Here is a 20,323-nt window from a genome sequence, read left to right on the forward strand (position 1 = left end):
GACCATAGACAAAATATAGACTATAGAGAACGTTTACACTTTACAATTAATTGAGATATTATATTTTATTAAATTATATATAGTTATTATATATTATTATTGTGTTTATATTATGGGATGCAATAAAAAAATATAGATATTTATATTCAACAATTTGACAGAAATATTACGCATTAAGATAGTTAAACATGATTTTATAGCTGTCAGTCAACACTTAAACAATAAGATACGTAAACTTTTCTTTATTTACTACTTTTTTTACACTTAATTTTGTGTTCTCTTTTTTTATATAATCAATGCTTTTTATTATCTATATATATTTTGTTATTATGTAGTGCACTCTGTGATGTAAACGGGCCTTCAAATGTGTGGCGTTGTACGTCATAGATATATTAAAAAATTCGTTTCTCGGAATCCTTAGTCTTTTATTTATAAATTCTTATTTGTCCTAGCCTCACAAGCTTGGGTACTGTTTAAATTGTTTTCACACGCATTATACTAATGTTAAGAATTTACAATTATAATAGCGTGTGTATTATATATTTGTATATAATTTTATAACCACGTAACCATATTAATGGAATTAATAAGAATATTACTCGTAAATTAATTTGTAGGAAGAATTCCTAGAACAAACGGGTTATTAACATTTTATTATGTTTCTAAACTCCTACGTGTTAACATTTTAAAAGGCGTCGCTTTTTAAGGCCGATTTCGCAAATACCTGATGTTTACCATTCACCTTATTCAGATATAACCCGACTCGTAGTATTCGACGGATGAATTGTCGGCTATTTCGTAGCTGATCGATATTTGTAACGAAAATTTTAAATATTTTTGAGATACAATTCAATAATTACAAGATATTTTATATCAGTCGATGAAATTTAAACCGTTGTCTTATAGTTTTAAGACTGAGATTTGATTAAATTTTATTAATTTTTGACAACAACAACAGTGTATAAATAAAATTAGGTAACGAAACCTCTCATCATTCCACGGATTCACCGTGCGTGTGCCGGCTTCATTGTGACAGGGATAGGAGCTTCAACAGTGCCTGGGACTTGACCCAGGTGTAGGTTTAAGGAGACCCTATATAACGCGCGTTAAACGCTCACCTCCACCGTCCATGCTCTCACCACCTAACCAAATAAACTTTGTGGTAATCACGAGAAAGGAAACGTATATTTTTAAAGATCTAGTTGGCTAATTTACTTCAAGTTTATTCGTTCATTTCTCAAGTATTTTTATAAGGTTTAATTATCCCGTGGTATAAATAAATAATTTAAGGTGGTATTGACTAAATATAATCAACTTATCACAATTTTGTGCCAAAATCATTGCAATCACCTCACACACACCGTTCCTACTTTCACAGTTCTTTAACTTGTTTATATACTTGTTTATACTAGGGTCACTCAGTCGGATATATGTGAAAGGAGGAATTTACTTTAAAGAAGTGTGCCTTTTACAAATATAAGATTTCTTGAGTGTTCGTATATAAATCTTAATGAATGATATCGCTGTAATTTCTTTTTTATCCTAATTCATAAATTTCGACGAGTGGTATAAAGGCGTTTATTTAAAATTTTTAAGGAAGGTTGTTACATTTTTACCAGCGACTAGAACAGAACATATTAGTAATAAGAACAAAAATATATGACATCAAATAACGTATCTGTTTCTTTGGATAAGATTTGTTAATTTTGACAGTTTTAAAATAACGCAAACTCCTTTAGATACAGATTAAATAATGGTAAATGATATTTCAACCTTACTATTGGTTTTATTTAAAATATTTTTTTTCTTCTTTATATTATATAAATATAACACATTTTTAAAGATACAAATAATTGTAATAAATAATTTAAAATATTTACTACAAAATAAAATTACCAAAATAATTCTCGCAACTTTTGACAAATGTCAAATTGTTCCCTCCAAAACGAATGTCATTATAAAATTAAATATGATGAAAAATTCTCGCAGAAAATACTGTGCACCTCTTTGCACGGATGAAGGCCATGTTTTAAACAAACAAATAGAAAAACATTAAGAAAAATTTACATAACATCTATGTTAAGCAGTGTTTGCGATGTAGATTCTTCTGTAAATGCATGTTGAATATTAAGTTAGTGACACTGGTCTGACGTTAATACTTAACTACTGTTGTTTTAAATAAAACTAATATTTTTGGATGTACTACTTTGCAGCAACCGTGATCACGGGAGAGCGAGATGAAAATGTTGTTTTACAAATAGGTTGTACTAATTTTTTATCAGCTCGAATAGATTTGTCAATACGTTTCTTCTTTAAATTGCATATTAATAACTATCTTATGATTCTTAAATGTTAACAGATATTAATATTAATATTCTTTGTGGGTATATATTTATGTAAGGAAATATGGATTAAGAGTTAATTAAAAAAAATGGGATTTTCCTACAATTATAAACCTTGAAGTTTAAGATACGTGTGTGAATTTTCATAACTTTAAATGTAGGACTTATAGCTCAAAGTTAATAATTTTTTCCTTATGTATTTTTTTTTATTATTTTAATTCATATAAAAATCTTGATTATCGCCGTACCTAACGTTTCTTTTTTATATTACATGATACATTTACTAAGCCCTCGCTATATCTGCTCTGCGTCATCGCACGTTATTAAAGCAATAAAAAAAATTTCGCAGACTGTATAGCAACGACTATCAGAAGCAGTTCCGAGAAACTTTAGGGATCCGTCGTGAATGTTCGAAACCATTTTAAAAATTCTCAAACATATTACCAGAAGTTATTCATATGTACGATAAGTTGAAGTTATTGAGAAAAGTCCTATACAAAAATATGTAATATTATGGAGGAGTAAAAAAAATTACAATGTGTCGAATAATGTAAATAAATATTACATTATTCGATTCCACATATACTGCCCATTTATTAAACTTAAACTAACGGAACGTTTTCTGCAACGAGCATTTCCTTTTCACAATCAACCTTTTTTGTTATACAACCGCTTAAAGGAATCGACCGCGTAATAAATAGTGCAGGTTCAGTGAGTCATAACCAGTTTTATGTATAGCGCCATCTATCGGCGATGCTAGTTTTCATCAACTCGTAATTCAATAATCGTAAGGTCACGTCATTACCACCGGTTTGTCGTGTCACTGAACAAATAGTAGTTCGTTTTTCAATATAAACCGTGTCATATGATACTCTACTATCAATGTAGAGTATAGAAATACTTATAGTTATTTAGTTGGCGTGAACTCGTAGTACGGATACAAGTTTTATGAATGAGCTACAGTGTAACTGTCCATGCTTGTTAGTAATTCACTTACCTAGAATTTAAACCGGCTTTAGACTATAATTTGTATATATGTATACGGCTTTAGCACTGCAAGTATAAATTTCGTAGGACGATATATTATTATTAATATTGTTTTTGTTACGACTTGAAATGGCAAAATATGTTTTTTCCTTCAAACTTCCATAGAAGACAAACTATATACTAATTTTTGTTTATTTATTAACGTATTTCAGATTCTTAAGATAAAGTACATTCATACATAAATGATTTAAGCATCGTAAAGATCAATATCTAATGTCGAAATCGTTACTAGTTATTTAATTGCATATTTTACTCACTTTTATATCAAGAAGAATAACACTCCTCCGCAGTCGGGTAATAAAACAATCATAGCCTGTATTTTACATATATTAAATTGTCTATAAACAAGGCTTCACAAACTTTTTACCGGTAAACATCGCACGGTAGCAAATATTACCAACATAATGAAAAAAAAAAATTCCCGCCAAAATATAAACAGCCAGCGACACGTTAGGGACACACAGTCGTGTTTTGTACAGTGTCATTCAGCCAATGTCTTATATATATTACAATTTAAATCGTCTAATCTAATTATTAATTGACTTATTATATATAAAAAACCGTGCGATGAAAAACATAACATAAATTTTGGGTGAAATTTATTCAAAAAAAAGGTCTATAGGTCTATACTGCCACAAGCACATATATATATATTTTTTTTGTTACATAAAATTTTTCAACTCCCGATATATGAAGGCAGTGATGAGTAACTATTTAAAACTAATTCACTATTATTATAAAATTACAGGTAATAACTTCAATAAAATCTACCAAACGTCAACAGAAATCTACCATTTCTTTTTTTTTTTTTTTGGTAGTTTTCAATGCCACCGTTGATGCAACACTAAATTTATCTTATACTAAACAAAAATACCCTCAAAATTACGTGCAATATTTTGTCACTCAATTTACATTAATTATCTACATATTAGCTGAATAATAATAATAATAAACACGCTTATTTTTTAATAATTATTATCATTATGTGTATATCATTGGATTTAATTAATTAAAATTTTTATTATGAATCATATTTAATTATACATTATTTGAGGCTGTAAACGAAATGCAAGTCCATCATAAACGACGGCTGCGTGATTGGTCAGCAATCACGTCATACATAAAATCGACCAATCACAAGTCCTATTTTTCTAGTACAATTCCTTAATCCTTACAGCGCTGTGACTGGTCCGTTATGACGTCATATATGTAAGTTCTACTGTATAATGTCCAAAGAACTCACCTGATTGGTCCATCATGACGTCACTTGTTTGAACAACCAATCGGAGGTATCTTGCGATTTCCAACTATCATATCAACTCGCGAAAACCAAACAAATAAGTCCTTCATAGCGAGATGAAGCAACCGATCGTAGGCGAGATCACATCTGGTTTTTCATTAAACTAGCGCCGCGCCGTGATTGGTCCATTGTCACGTCATACACAAAATCGACCAATCACAAGCCAGATAAACATTCCTATGCCAACTACCCTCTAATCTTTTGTATAACATTACATCCAGTATATCTAGCTCTATAATAACTATGTTATAATTATTTTATTTATAGGTTTTTTTACATCTTTTTTTTAAATTTTTTTTTCTTCAATAGAATGCATACTATCTATCACAATTAAACATGATTTCCAGCGATCTCAAACATACGGACACACAGATATATCCATAGTATTTCATGTGTTAGTTATCTTCACATATATATATATATATAATACATATGTACGCCTGTCTTATATATATGAGACCGCTATAAAGGCATAATGTTGATAACCCTTCAAATTATTTAGTATTTACTATATAAATGTATTATATATATATATTATTTATTTAGCAGAGTTCTTCCTTTGAACCGGTTTGTCTGTTTTGACCTTTGGTTTCTCTTTCAGCGGTTTCTTATCCTTATCGGCTAGTTTCACTGGTTTCTCAGATTTCGGTTTCTCCGCTGGTTTCTCAGATTTCGGTTTCTCTGCTGGTTTGTCGGATTTGGGTTTGTCCTGCTCTGGTTTCTTAGGTTTGTTGGCTTTCGCCGCCGCCGCGTAGTTTATTGGTTTGAAACCGGTGTCCTCTGTTGCTGACTGTGGATTAGAAAAAATGTTTTATTAAAATATTTACTAGGAAAAATAACATAATTATATGAATGGGGTTCATAGACTATGATATGTATTAAACTTAACAAATAGGTTTTATATATAAATATATATATATATATATATATATATGATTATGAACTCTCCAGTTACTTTCTGTTTCCTTACTATGAGTCTTCATTGTAGTACTAAACCAACACCCGGGATTTACACTCGCGTACGAGTCGCGAGACGAGGCACGAGCGGAAGCACGAGGTGAGATTGTAAATTGCCGTTCTTATTACGAGTGTATTGAGACTGGAATCGTTTGTGATTTATACTTTTGAGCGACTTTTTAAACTGTCACCTTGTGCTCCGGCTCGTGCCTCGTCTCGCGACTCGTACGCGAGTGTAAATCCCGGAACAGTTCCCACGTTTTCACTCACACAACTGATACTGTCATGTGTGATGTATAAATAAGACTCTAAACTGTCGGTATTTAGTATTCACAATTCAAACTGATAGTAAGATTTAAGTAAAATACTATATATAATACCTTTACATCAGCTAAGTTCTCCTCTGCCCGTTCATTCTTAGCCGTTCTCTTGACAGCGACCTTTGTGTCAGATTTAGATACATTTTTCGTTTTCGACTTCACTTCCGGTTTTGATTTCTTCTCTTCCGTAACTTCCGGTGGATTATCTGGTTGCGCGTCTGCCGGTTGCTGTTGCTTCGCTTCTGGGAATTAATTCGTTTTGGTTAGTTTGATTTGAATAACACAATGAGGTCTAAGATTTTCGCGAGTTTTCTATTAAATAAAAACTAATATTTTGTCGGATTTACTACGCGTTTATAATTATTTTTATCAGCTATGACAGATAACAAGACTGACCGACAGACATTCATCTCGTGTCCGTGATCACGGCTGCTGCGAGTTAACCGAAACGTCGGAGTGTGTGGTTAATATGACAACAAAAACAAGTAGTAAAGGAGAAAAATATTAGTTTTATTTTACAAGTGTTTTATGTCATTTTAAATAGCTCCATAAAAATCTTTTCCAAGCCAATATGAATTTGTAATATAAAATGCATGACATTTAAATTAGTTTAGTTTCCACTGCACTGATGTCCCAGAGGTTGCGGGTTTGAATCCCGGTTATTAAAATCAGGACTAAAATGTTTAAATAATTTATATATATATATATATGAGTGTGTACCTTCTTTATTTTCTATAACATTATCCACTACAGCCTCAACTTCTTCAACTTTTTCTTCTTCTGTTTTATCTTCTTGTCTTAATTCTGGATTTTCTTGTTTTTCTTCTGTAAAAACAAGTATTTGGTAAGTTTCCAAACTAATATATATATATAATATTGAATGTCCCTTTTAATATAAACTAAATTGCAAGAAGGAATCCAGCATTAGTCATATCTAAAACTAATTTTTCATTAATTATCACTAAAATGGGGGGTTATATTATATATATACCTGTTTGTGTGTTGGTCTGTGATATCCTACTGGGCACAAACTCAGCGGCCAGTGGGTTCAGTGTGGACCTGGAGATCGTCTCCTCCAGGGACAGGTTACACGAACCACTACTTGTTCTGTAATTAATATATACATAGGAAATTAACTAACATAAAAAATGTATTAATTGGGTAAATAAAAATAAATAATATAAATAAAATTGGAGTTATCCTTAAATTGTTAAAACTAAAACTTTGCTACCAAACCCTTATGATATGATAATAATGAGTCTAGACTTTGTAACTTATGATATGATAATAACGAGTCCAGACTTTGTAACTTATGATCTGATAATAACGAGTCTGGACTTTGTAACTTATGATCTGATAATAACGAGTCCAGACTTTGTAACTTATGATCTGATAATAACGAGTCCAGACTTTGTAACTTATGATCTGATAATAACGAGTCTGGACTTTGTAACTTATGGTCTGATAATAACGAGTCTGGACTTTGTAACTTATGGTCTGATAATAACGAGTCTAGAATTTGTAACTTATGATATGATAATAACGAGTCTGGACTTTGTAACTTATGGTTTGAAAATAACGAGTCTAGAATTTATAACTTATGATATGATAATAACGAGTCTAGACTTTGTATCTTATGATATGATGATAACGAGTCTAGACTTTGCAACTTATGATATGATAATAACGAGTCTAGAATTTGTAACTTATGGTCTGATAATAACGAGTCTAGAATTTGTAACTTATGATCTGATAATAACGAGTCTGGACTTTGTAACTTATGGTCTGATAATAACGAGTCTAGAATTTGTAACTTATGATATGATAAAAACAAGTCTAGGCTTTGTAACTTATGATCTGATAATAACGAGTCTAGACTTTATAATCAGACAGCTGTTTCATATAATGATTAGTGACATACGTTGCACAGTGTCCGTTGGAGACAGTTCTATGCCGTTCTCTCTGTTCGTCTTCTAACATAGCTTCTATACATTGCTCCATAAGTGCCTCTTCTTCCAACTGCTGCATAACCTGGAAAATTCATAATACAGGTGAACTTACTATTACCATGATAGATATCGGGTTGCTGCAAAGCAACCGATACGCCGGGAGTGTGAAGTTGTTTAAGACATGACAAAATAATGCCTAGTAATCCGAAAATATGTATCACATTTACACCGGAACGTACCGGAACATGAGTCAGGGTACAACAGCTTTAGCTTGAACTGATATGATATGATATTTTATTAGAATTCCACTTAAAGCTGATAAAGATTATTTTAAATATGATTGCTAAGTTAAATAAACAAATATACAAATGGTATATATATATATATATATATATATATACCATTAGTGATACCTATTAAGAAATTAAAATGGCATAAAATTATGTCTCCGTTGTATGGAAATCTTCGTAAACATCATTCATGTTGATTTGTACTAACTGTAGCAGTTTATGAGATATAGCCTGATGTCAGACATACATTCACTGACAGTGGAGTCTGAGACAGTCTTGTATCGCTTTTTGGGTACGGAACCACATATATATATATATTACCTGTTTATCGAACTCCTCCTCATTCTCCATCCACATATAGTCTTCAAAATTGTCAGGTACTGGAGGCGGCGCCGCGTACGGCGGGTAGTACGCGCCCGTCATCACGTAACCACCTGCATACAACATTGATATTGATGGTGGGTCAAATTTACCACTATTAGAAAAATATTTTTCGTTTGTTTTAAAGCGGGTAGTTTTAAATCGTATTAATTTTCAAGTATTATGTTAGTGAACTAATTCTTTTCTTTTAATAATTAAGTTAGAAACTGATGATAATTGTAAAAATGTATCAGGAGGTATATATATATATATTGTTCAACATTGAAATAACATAACTCTCTTGTAAGATATCATTTTGGTTGTTTACAAGAAAACGATATCTTTATTTACCATTTCTATCTTTTCTCGTTGGACATAATCAAAAAGTTTAGAATGCAATTTTTTATTTTTATAATTAATTAAAGTACATAATAAGTAACGTAATCATTATTTATCATTTTTATCTTGTCTCGTTGGACACGTCATTTGAGTGAACTCACCGGGTATATGTCGCGGTATGTGTACGGGGTAAACGGGTCGGGCTCCCGCGTCGCCGCTACCCACGACGCCGCCGCCGACCCCGCTGTCTATGATCACTCCATTTGGCTGGGCGGGTGATAATTATAAGTGTTACAAAAATAATATAACTGACACATGTTTTATTATATATATGTACAAGTTATAATTTGATAAAATAGAAATTGTACTAAATTATAAAAATTTATTAAGGATAGATATTTCAGTATATATATATATACACAACATACAAGTTTATATATATATATATATATATATATAAATATATATATATATACATGTTTGGTGACTGTCCGTCCGTAGTAGGTGCTGGTCATACGTCCGTTGATATGATTTCTTTAATATCATGCAACATACCTGCCACTGAGTGGTCTCATTGTTCCCGTAGTATGGATTTTCAGGTATTTTCATGCTTGTAATCAATGTAACTTTGCTATCATCAAATAAAAACACTTAACGTACACTCGTTATTTTTATCTCGATAAATATATTTATTGATACTTAATTATAATTTCAGGCACTATTTTCATAAGGATATTATATCGTGGTCTGTTACTGAGCATTTCGGTCTTAATTTTCTGGAAAATAAAAAAAATGTTACGTTAGTCATTTTACACGTCTTTTGATAAAATTCTTTGGTTTTTGTCTTTAAATACGTAAAATTTTACAATATTACGACAGAATAATGTGATAAATGCTAATTGCGACTTGCACTAACTTCATTGTTATTAAAATTCAAGTGCTTATAAAATTATTAAGATCTTTTTTTTGACAGCATAGCTCTGACTACAGCTCAAAATAGATTTCCAAAAATACAGTGACCGAGATATGTTTTGAACTAATTTAGGTGATAGTTTAGTTGTATATAAATTTGCAGTCGACGTAGCAACTACGCAAGCAAAATTTAAGAACTGGCGCACGTGTTACATGAAAAAATAGTCAACTATCAACTTACTCATAATACGCACTTATCATGCGCTTACAGTATATAATCAATCTTATAGTTTCTCCAAATATTATTGCGTTTTTCGTTGCACAGTTTTTTTTTTTTGAATTATTGCCACTATAACCTATTTAAACACTTCCAAGCAAACTATTGTACTCCGTGGCATGAAATCGTAAATGGCGACTGGTCTGAACCGAGTGCGTGCTCGCATCGACAATAGACCAACTTCGTATCGTTGAAATGCCGGCCCTTTTTGTGTGTTTTGGATCTTTGATTAATTTTATTTGAATTCTATTGAATTTATCCTAACTGAAAGATTCATACTCTTGTTAATTTAGTTAAAGCCAAAATTGTCAAAATGACGGTTAATATTGTTTTCTTTATTTGAATAACTTAAGGATTTTTGTTACCTTAATCTCAGAACATGTCGTTTTTAAACACAAGCAATGATACAAACATTATATGAGAAAAAAATATTTGCCTTTTAATTAATATTTTTCTTATATAATTCATTACACTGTATGAATTATTCTTGTAATTATTATATTATTGTTTAATTTATTTTTTCCAGTTAAGTAAAGAAGTCTATGGTCATGTGTCATTGCACTGTCGTTTGTTGAAATTGAGATAGATGCGTAAAGTCAGCTTATAGATTTATAGAAAATAAATAAATTATGATTTATAAATACCAATAATTATTATCTCGTAACTTATAGCATCAAAAATATGATAAGCATAACTTAGATACGTAGAAATGTGGATGGAAACGGCTGATGGCATAGTTTTCTGGAATTCCAAACGAATTTACTAAGGTAGTGTTTTGCTATGTTTATTATACGATTTGTGTTCAATTATTGTATTTTATTTTCTCATTATTAAGAAAAATTCAGAGAAATTGTAAGTGTTATGCTTTTTTAATATCTGTACTGCATAATCCATTGATAATTCCTATATCATTCTATCACAATTTCTGGTTACACAAAATTTTTCTCGGAACTTGTAGTTGTTACTTCACCAGCGCAAGATTCTATTTCTTATAACTAATATTCCTAATAAAACAAATAACTTGGTGAAAAAATGATTTTTTTTTTTAATAATTGCAAGTCTTTATTTATTTTTAATGCCAAAATATAAATGTATTGAAACTTTTTTGAAATATTATTTTGCCATAAACACATGTTTATAATTTTTTTTTTTTTACACATATATATTTAATTTTTGATTTAGTAAAACATAAAAATATTACAAAATTTCAGATAACTGAATAACTGAAAATTATAAAATGAAACGGAGAGGTGATTATGTGTGCAATTCCTGCAACCACTTGTTCACTAGGAAGAACAACCTCCAGACTCACATCCTAAATGGGAACTGCCAGTCTAATGTATGTATTATATGTGAGAGGACATTTTCTAACTCGGCATTGTTACAAGCACATATGTCACGAGGCCACAACAAATTGGGGAAACCTCAGCCCGAGTGCGACTTGTGCGGACGGATATTCACAAGGAAACATAATCTTGTCTCTCACATGATAGTCGTACACTTGCAGGCGGGCAAACAAAACATAACTTGTAATTTGTGCGATCGTAAATTTAATATCGAGAGGAATTTGAAGAGGCACATGAAGCACAAGCACACAGTTGTAGATTATCCGACCTGTGATATATGTAAAAAGAACTTCAAAGACAAGGGATTGCTTGCATCTCATATAGAAACAGTGCATCTGGCAAATTTTTCAGTGGCAACCGAGAATTATAAAGAAAATAAAAGCGACAAATTGTTAAAAAGTTGGTCAGAAATACATAAGGACAAGTCCGTTTTTAAGTGTAATATATGCTCGAAAATATATCTATCAAGTCAAAGTCTGAAACGGCATACAAGAACTTTACACGGCGAAAAGAATTACTGTAAGTATTGTTCAAAATTCATCAAAGACGATATTGAGAAGCATATTAATAATTGTCACAAAAACAATGAGGATAAATATATATTTAAATGTGAGGTTTGTAATGCGATATTTGAATATGAGCACTCACTGAGAGGACATATCAGGGAAGAGCACAGTTTCCAACAGTTTTACGACCACTGCAAGAAATCTCTACTAAACATAACACCTTGGAAATTACCTAAGCGGGAAAATAATTGGCATACCTGTGAATTTTGTTGTAACACATTTTCAACGGCATACGATTTAAAAGATCACATGAAATCACATCACGACATTGAATACAGCTTGTCCACTTGCAACGTTTGTTTTAATAAATTTTACAGCAAAGAAACCATGTTTGCGCATAAAAAGAACTGTTTCCCGCCAAAAAATGCGAACGCCTGCCGTCATTGTGACAAACTGTTCACTGACATATCGAGTTTGAATTTCCACGTGAGAATATTTCATCCGCAAGCTCAAATCGCTGAATCGAAATTATTATCGAACCGTGAGGATCTCGGATCCTTTAAATGTGATCACTGCGACAGGATATATTACAGCGACAGGTCTTTGAAACACCATGTGAAATTAAAACACAGCAGCGACGAGGCCGCTGAATGTCAATACTGTGGAAAAATATGCAATAATAAATATTACCTGGCATCCCACATAAAAATCGTTCACAATAACGACTACTGGGCCAAATGCGATTTCTGTGATAAACAATTCAAATCGAAAAGGAACATACGCCGGCACATTGAATACACACATTTAGGCATGCAGAGGTATAAGTGCATAGAGTGCGGAACTCTATTTAAAGAGAAAAGAAGTTTGAGGAAGCATGTTAGGATCAAACATCCAGATTCGACAGCGTTCCCACAGTGCCATATATGTAAAAAGCGTTTCGAATCAGCTAAATCCTGTAAAATACATTTAAAGTTACTCCATTCCTTCAACATGAATACCCATCCTTGTGATTTATGTTCACTGTCTTTCGATTCCCTCGATGCTCTGAATATTCATTTATCGACCAAACATCTCGCTAAAGATGAAATATATAAATGCGAGGAGTGCAATTTAGTTTTTAAAGGACAAATAACATTCGACTGTCACAACGATAATTACCACGCGTGTGAAAGCAAAGAGAAGAACCTGCCGCGTTGTATAATATGCGCCAAAGATTTCAGAACTCGTAAGACTTTAAAGCGTCACATAAAACGATTCCACGAGGAGTTTAACGTGGAGGAACTGGCTACTTACGGTACAAAGAAACGTATGTTTAACGTAAATTGCACCGAGTGTATTAAAAATTTTAATAATGATTTTTATTTCATGGTGTATTCAAAAATGAAGCATTTGAGCGATTCGTTTATTTTCAAATGCGAATTGTGCTCTTATTCCTACAATTGTCTTGAATACGCGATCCAGAGGTATAAACAGAGCGTTGACGTGAAAGGGAAGTTGTATTTGAGCGAGTTGTGTACGACTGAAATGAGTGAAAATGATTCGGATAGCGGAAAACTTGCGCCTGAGAGCAATATTGATTCAAAAGATGATGTAGAATATAAACATTTTAATATAAAAATCGAGCCCAGCTCTCCATGATTCGTTTATTACCGGTTTTTGGATATACGTAACAATGTAATTATGCGAATTATCAGGTGTTTGTGAAAACACTACTTTGTTTGATTTATTAATTAAAATTTTTTACCAACAAAAAAATTATTACAAAACACGTGGTTATAGAAGTAGTCGTTTTTAATTGCAATAATTTTATATGAAATGTATCTACATCTCGCTTCATATAAATTTGTTTGTTTTGACATCTAGGTATAGTATTATAACAACATAAAGAAACCGGATATCCATGGACGGAAATAAATACCTAAAAATTTCTTTCTCTAATTATGAATTTTCAATACTTAGATACAATTTTTATACGTTATATTTATCTGATAACAATATGAAAACTATATATGTAATTGAAAAAAATTTCGCATACTGCTAGTGATGTGAATTAGCGTTTTAAGATCACTCTAATCGATAGTAATTAATATCTGTAGATCTTGACAATAAATATGTGTAGGGCACATCACTAGTTACTCTATTATTATTTGAAGAATCTATCTGATTTTCTACTAGAGAATAGTTGCCGATCTTGGTATATATAATTTTATTTTCTTCGATATTTATTATAAAATTTCCTTGCTTACGTAGCAATGGTTTATTATAAAAACCTTTTCTTTTATTGCAATTTTCGTATGAATCTCTCCTATTTTTTTTATATACATTTATAACGATTTAATTAAGACTGATCCAAATAATTATATATATTTTTTAAGAAATAACGTAACAGCAATCTAGTTTATTGTATTTCTTTATATTAAGTAAATATAATTCTATAAATATTCTAAGAATTGTTTTTTTTTTATTTCGTTTCCCAATAATACATCTTTATATAGTTTTAAGCATTTTGTAGACTAACATAAAATTTTTCAAATACCGTACCTGATTTTATATTTTTTTTATTTATAATTTACTACCAATTTACTTACCTTTTGGCGTATTATTAATTATTTATATTGTGCATCACAAAAAAATTGATTTGTTGCATACATAGTTAAGGAGACTGCATTTCGTAAATACCAGACCTTTTATCTCTGTAGTGCAAAAAGCCCTTTATAATATAAAAGTTAAATATTCTATATAGGTTTGCTTAGTGTCATACAAAAACTAGAGAAGGGATTGTCATAAAATCTTATAATAATATGTCTCATAGTATATAATGTGTCCTTCAGTCCGTGTAGTTCCCGGGAACGCTTCATAACAGCTGTATTGTATTAAGTAACGCGACACGCGATAGATGGCGCTGACGGTTGGTGGACATATATTGTATTAAAATTCAATCATATTATTTGCTTTATCTTAACACAATACTCAGGTCCAAACTGATGAAGTCGCGGGCAAGAGCCTTTATGAGACTGTAAAAGAAATAAGTATAAAACATGTCATTTAATGTATGAACAAGCATTAAATACACTATATGTAAAAATACATATATTTTTCTGTACATATATCGTTCTATTCTTAAAACTTAGCACTTCTTCTTCTGAAACTGGACTTAGTGTTCAGAGGTAGCTTCAACTGAACTACTTTTTTGCTGCCCGATGTTGTAACGGATGCTCCGGTCACTCGGACTTTCATGGATGCTGTGTTTGGAGTGATCTTAATAGATTCACAGAGACTGTTCAGGTCGAATTTAAGATTATTTATCATTAGTATTATCACCATAGCATGACATAGTGACTTGTCTTTGTATGGGGCCGGGCGAGTCCGTTTACCATTGGTCGTGAGTAGGAAGTGGTCTAATACATGCTTGTTTAATGTAACCGAATGTGGGCATATTACAAAACTTTTTTTACTTATTTCTTTCATCATTGTTACATACAGCTGTAATAACGAATTGGCATATACAGCTAAAACTGTCATCTTTTGGGATAAATTGTTTTTAACAATACTCTTGATGATCGGAATCAAATTGTTTTCATAGTCTTTGCCTTCCAGCTCAGAGCTTATTTTTTCGTACTGTTCCTCAGTTAATATATTATTGATGTCGTAAACGTCCTCCGCTTTATCGGCTTGCCGATTTATAATCGGTATATAAAAATCATCTGAATCGGTCTTGTTGTATGACGATAAATCGACTTTGTCTTCAGTTATTTCCTGTGTCACATTTTGCATTTGCTCGGTAACAGTTTCGATGTTGACTTTCATTTTCTCGCGTTGTTCCATTTTTTGTTTTTGTTTCTTTGAACCGAATTTCCTACTAAGTTCCAAGGTACTGGTTTCTAACGGAGCTGGCTCTGTGTTAGTTTTGAAGACTGGTTTCAGGTCTACATAGCTGGATTCGATCACGCGTACTTTACCGGTGCATTTATTTCTGGCTAATATCAAAGTTCTGCCAAGATCTTCTGTATCCTCCTCGCCAGCGTAGACTAAGCCGTCTAATGTAGTGGCTATAGTTTTGTTATGCTTTTCATCATTGTCGTATATAAAACACGGTTCGGTTGTGAAATTGTCGGTCGCGTAGCCATTTTGAAAGTTAATTAGTACGGGATTCGTTATACTTTTCGGATAAACCTCTTCGATGTGTAATTGTGTCATATTTCAATATATATTTATCACACGTGCATTAATAAGGTTATAAAAATAAAAACATTTAAGCGTCATGTCATACGTCAGATATAATTGACAATTTGGTCTTTGGTCTGTCAAAGAGTAAAAAACGACACGTTCTAGTTAAAATTTTAATATGTAAAGATAAAATCTATTTAATTTTTTTATTCTAACAAAATATTATACTTAAAGAAACAATAAAATAGTACAATGAAATGTATTAAAATAATAGTATGAAGCATACTCTAAAAATAAAAACTAAAAAAAATTACTTTAAAAACTTTTTATAGACAGATAATTAAAGATATTAATAATCTGTACCTGTGTTGTGTACCGCTTTAAGTTTAAACTACTGAAAATTTAAAAACTCTTCATCTAATTCGTTAAATTATTGAAGTTTAAATTAAGTTTCGTGTTTTGATAGACCCAAAAAATTATAGACATTACCCTAAAGTAAACAATTTATGAGTATTTCAGGCATTGTTGAAAAAAATATTCAATAAGTTAAATCTAAAATTAATTGTAGAGAATACAACATATAGTGTTCTAAATATTTACTATAAGTGACACTGAGTAGGATAAATTATTTGTTTTGTAATTAAACCTAACATTTAATATTTCCTTTACATAATAACTAAGATTCTTGGCTTTGTAAATGTTTAATAATATGACGTCTTCTGATATGAATGTTTAAATCGCCTCTTCGTGTAAATGTCTTTTTACAAACATCACAAGAAAAAGGTTTCTCTCCTGTATGCGCTCTGATATGATTGTTTAAAGAACCTCTTTGTGTAAATGTCTTTTTACAAACATCACAAGAAAAAGGTTTCTCTCCTGTATGCGTTCTGATATGATTGTTTAAAGAACCTTTTTGTGTAAATGTCTTTTTACAAACATCACAAGAAAAAGGTTTCTCTCCTGTATGCGTTCTGATATGCATATCTAAATTGCCTCTTTGTGTAAATGTCTTTTTACAAACATTACAAGAAAAAGGTTTCTCTCCTGTATGCGTTTTGATATGAATATTTAAAGAGCCTCTTTGTGTAAATGTCTTTTTACAAACATTACAAGAAAAAGGTTTCTCTCCTGTATGCGTTTTGATATGCCTATTTAAATCGCCTCTTCGTGTAAATGTCTTTTTACAAACATCACAAGAAAAAGGTTTCTCTCCTGTATGCGTTCTTAGATGATACCCTAAACTTCCTTTAAAACTGGTGATGTAATCACAAAGGCTACATCTATATTTCTTTGCGGATTCATGCACTTTCAAATGATTTATCAAGTGATTCTCAATTTTTGTTTTATACGAACATATATCGCAGTTTAATATATTTTGATCTAAACAAATCCTTGTCTTATCGTTTTTTGTGTCACTCTTCACAAAAATATCGTCTGTCTGATCACTTTTTGTATTTTCATTTGAAATAATAGAATTTTCATTGGAACCTTTAATTAAATTAATTTTATCGTGGTTTTCGGTTATGCTATCAGATGTTATATTTTCATCGGTTTTTCCTAATTTAATAACCGAGTCGCTGTCATTTCGAGGTTGTGAAAGTGTAACCTTTGCTTTTGATGAATTTTGTATTGTTTGTGATAAAAATATTTCTCCGCTCTTTGTTATATTTTCAGTTTTCCTTGGCACGTTAAATTTTGGCTTTTTATATCTTCGTTGAATACTTTTTTCGCAATTTACTATTTTGTTTTGTGTGGTTTTAGTTTTTGTATTGTTGCCATTATTTTTTGTGTGTTTTTCGTCTTTTTTTGATGATAATGTGGCATTATTTGTAATAGCTGTGGCGTTTTCTTGCCTTGATACAGATTTTTGTTTTGATCGCGGCTGAGCACCTGTTAAAGTTAGAGACACATTCTACACTTTCGGCCTAAAATGTAGTCAGCAAAGTTACAGCAAGTAAAGTAGCAATAGGGGCGTAATGACAAGCTATGGGATCTTAGGTTTGGTGGTCTATAGCTACTGAACATTATAAGTTACTTAAAATTTGTTATAAAAAAAGTATTTTTAGTGAAATAAAAAACACTTATTATCTTAATCCTTACATAAAATTAAAAAGAACCGTTGTTACGATAACAGAACAAAAAAAAAATATTTTTTTTTACTCAAAATGCATAAAATATTTATATTACTGGCAAGTTAAATGATAATTTTTTTTTTCACCTTACCTCGACAAACTCCTTGGTGTTTCCTCCACATAATGCTCAAAATTATAATTCGTCCAACAAATAAAAACGTTGACATTGGCATAATATTCCACGATTCTAGTGCGAATGAAACCAAAAAAAAGCCAAAAAAAAAAGTAACGTACCAAATTTTTGTGCATAACCAGTAGGTGCGTTGTATTTCTTCAAGTCAATGTTCAATATATTTGCAAACTCGCTTCCATAAAACACCATCAGCTCAGTGAAGCGCGGAATGATTTTTATAGTTCTGATTAAAAATATAAAAATGACTATGCAGTGCTGATGGATCTTTGCTTATTGTCTATGTAAATGTTGAAAAAAGAGCATCTTTTTCATAAATAGAATAGGATATTCTAATATCACGTGCCTCTTAAAGAATACTCTCAACGAAAACAGATTTGAAGGCATAATGATCAGAAGTGGATATATAGGGACGAAAATTCTCGATAAAGAAACACTGCTTTGTGATAGCGATTTACTTCAGTTCGGTCGTGAAATGTCTATAGAAAAACAAAATTTTTGTTCGAAATTACTGTCTAAATACCATTAATCCTCACTACGTGCGTGAGTGCATGTGTCTGCGCGCGTGTGTGTGTTTGTAATTTGTATGATCGTGCTCCTGAGCGTGTGTATGTCTGTTAAATTTGAGATAATATTATAACACCTGTAGTACAGCTTTCCCCTGTATTGGTATGCAATGAGATTCTGTTCGGACCAATGACGGGAACAGTTCACGTATCTCATCCAATTAGACTTGTTGGGATCTTCGGCGTTGATGACATACGATCTCTTGTTATCTTTTATCTATTTTAAGGATTCGTAAATTATTTTTTTGACTAAAATACACTTGGCAGGCGAAAGTATATATCATATACATATAATAAGACAGTAAAAATCGAATGTCTGTACATTAAATATTTTTCCAAAAAACTGATAGGAGGCAATTAAAGAAGAGTGACAGAAACCAAAAAATAAATTTTTGGAATTTTTGTCTGTCTGTCTGGTACGTTATAACTTCAAAACTACTCGACGGATTTGAACGAGGTTTACACATTTGGATTACATATAATTAGGAGCATTGTCAAAACTTTGTTTCATCAAAATCGGTTAAGGGAAAAGAAGTTATGGTCAATTTTAAGTTTGATATTTATATGGTTATGCGAAAAGAGACCAACATGCGGGCGGAGCCGCGGGCAACGGCTAGTACATATATAATATCACGGCAGTATATGTCATTTCAAATTGAATAAAAAAATCTTCGAATGTTAGGGCACGATAGCTTAGTTGGTAAAGGTACTGTAATGTGACAATATACAGATTACAGATGTAGCAAGTTCGAATCTAGGCTTTGTCAATGATATCATCATTATGTATATATATATATATATATATATTTTAATTTTGAAGAATTTTTTTTTATTTATCAATAAGACTTTAATATTCTTGTATTATTTGTCCATATTTTTTTCATTCACTTATCATCAATACCAGCACACATATATATTAATGCCTCAAATACAAAACTCAATTTCCAGGTTTTAATTGGCCATATACAGAAAGAAATTTTTCTTTCGATTCATGTTTTTGTTTCAATAATGTTCCTTAATATTAAATTAATTTAATCAGACTAATTGTAAATTAAGTAAAATTAACTATATATATATATATATATTTATGTATATCTTAATTAATTTGGTTTAAATAACTTGCTAATAAAATAAAGTCTATATAAAACAACCTGCCAACAATACATGGAAGTAATTTCCTCGGTCTTCATCCCTATATAGGGTCCAAAACGCACTCCGCTGGGCAGAGTGAGTGTAGAAAACACCCCTAAACCCGCCCCTATTATATAATAAAGTGTTAAAATGTTTATAAAAAGTCTTTTATCTATAATCAGCAAGAAGCAAAAGTAAAAGAGAGGTTTAGAAAATTTCATTAATAACTTATTATGTTAATTGGATTTAAAT

The 20,323-nt window shown here is 31.2% G+C and overlaps 4 protein-coding genes across 4 annotated transcripts; 1 reads left to right on the forward strand and 3 right to left on the reverse strand.

Moving 5' to 3' along the window:
- Positions 1–3,700: 3,700 nt before the first annotated feature.
- On the reverse strand, positions 3,701–10,396 carry LOC116778483 (uncharacterized). Its single transcript, XM_061525807.1, has 9 exons — positions 10,058–10,396; positions 9,460–9,680; positions 9,066–9,171; positions 8,527–8,639; positions 7,888–7,997; positions 6,958–7,073; positions 6,687–6,791; positions 6,027–6,208; positions 3,701–5,479 (listed from the first exon to the last, which is right to left on the reverse strand). Exons 2-9 carry the CDS (start codon positions 9,511–9,513, stop codon positions 5,228–5,230), a joined length of 1,038 nt encoding a protein of 345 aa, XP_061381791.1. The 5' UTR covers positions 9,514–9,680; positions 10,058–10,396; the 3' UTR covers positions 3,701–5,227.
- A 258-nt stretch (positions 10,397–10,654) lies between these two features.
- LOC116778478 (zinc finger protein 808-like) lies at positions 10,655–14,395 on the forward strand. The gene is made up of 2 exons (XM_061525895.1): positions 10,655–10,860; positions 11,305–14,395. Exon 2 carries the CDS (start codon positions 11,331–11,333, stop codon positions 13,581–13,583), a length of 2,253 nt encoding a protein of 750 aa, XP_061381879.1. The 5' UTR covers positions 10,655–10,860; positions 11,305–11,330; the 3' UTR covers positions 13,584–14,395.
- A 580-nt stretch (positions 14,396–14,975) lies between these two features.
- LOC116778482 (DNA-directed RNA polymerase I subunit RPA49-like) lies at positions 14,976–16,210 on the reverse strand. Its single transcript, XM_032672493.2, has one exon. The coding sequence runs from the start codon at positions 16,140–16,142 to the stop codon at positions 15,066–15,068; it is 1,077 nt and encodes a 358-aa protein (XP_032528384.1). The 5' UTR covers positions 16,143–16,210; the 3' UTR covers positions 14,976–15,065.
- A 472-nt stretch (positions 16,211–16,682) lies between these two features.
- LOC133319862 (zinc finger protein 501-like) lies at positions 16,683–18,366 on the reverse strand. The gene is made up of 2 exons (XM_061525737.1): positions 18,336–18,366; positions 16,683–18,002 (listed from the first exon to the last, which is right to left on the reverse strand). The coding sequence occupies exons 1-2, from the start codon at positions 18,364–18,366 to the stop codon at positions 16,789–16,791; spliced, it is 1,245 nt and encodes a 414-aa protein (XP_061381721.1). The 3' UTR covers positions 16,683–16,788.
- Positions 18,367–20,323: the final 1,957 nt, after the last annotated feature.

Source organism: Danaus plexippus, chromosome 31, assembly GCF_018135715.1.
Source record: "Danaus plexippus chromosome 31, MEX_DaPlex, whole genome shotgun sequence".
In the NCBI taxonomy this organism is placed as follows: domain Eukaryota; kingdom Metazoa; phylum Arthropoda; class Insecta; order Lepidoptera; family Nymphalidae; genus Danaus; species Danaus plexippus.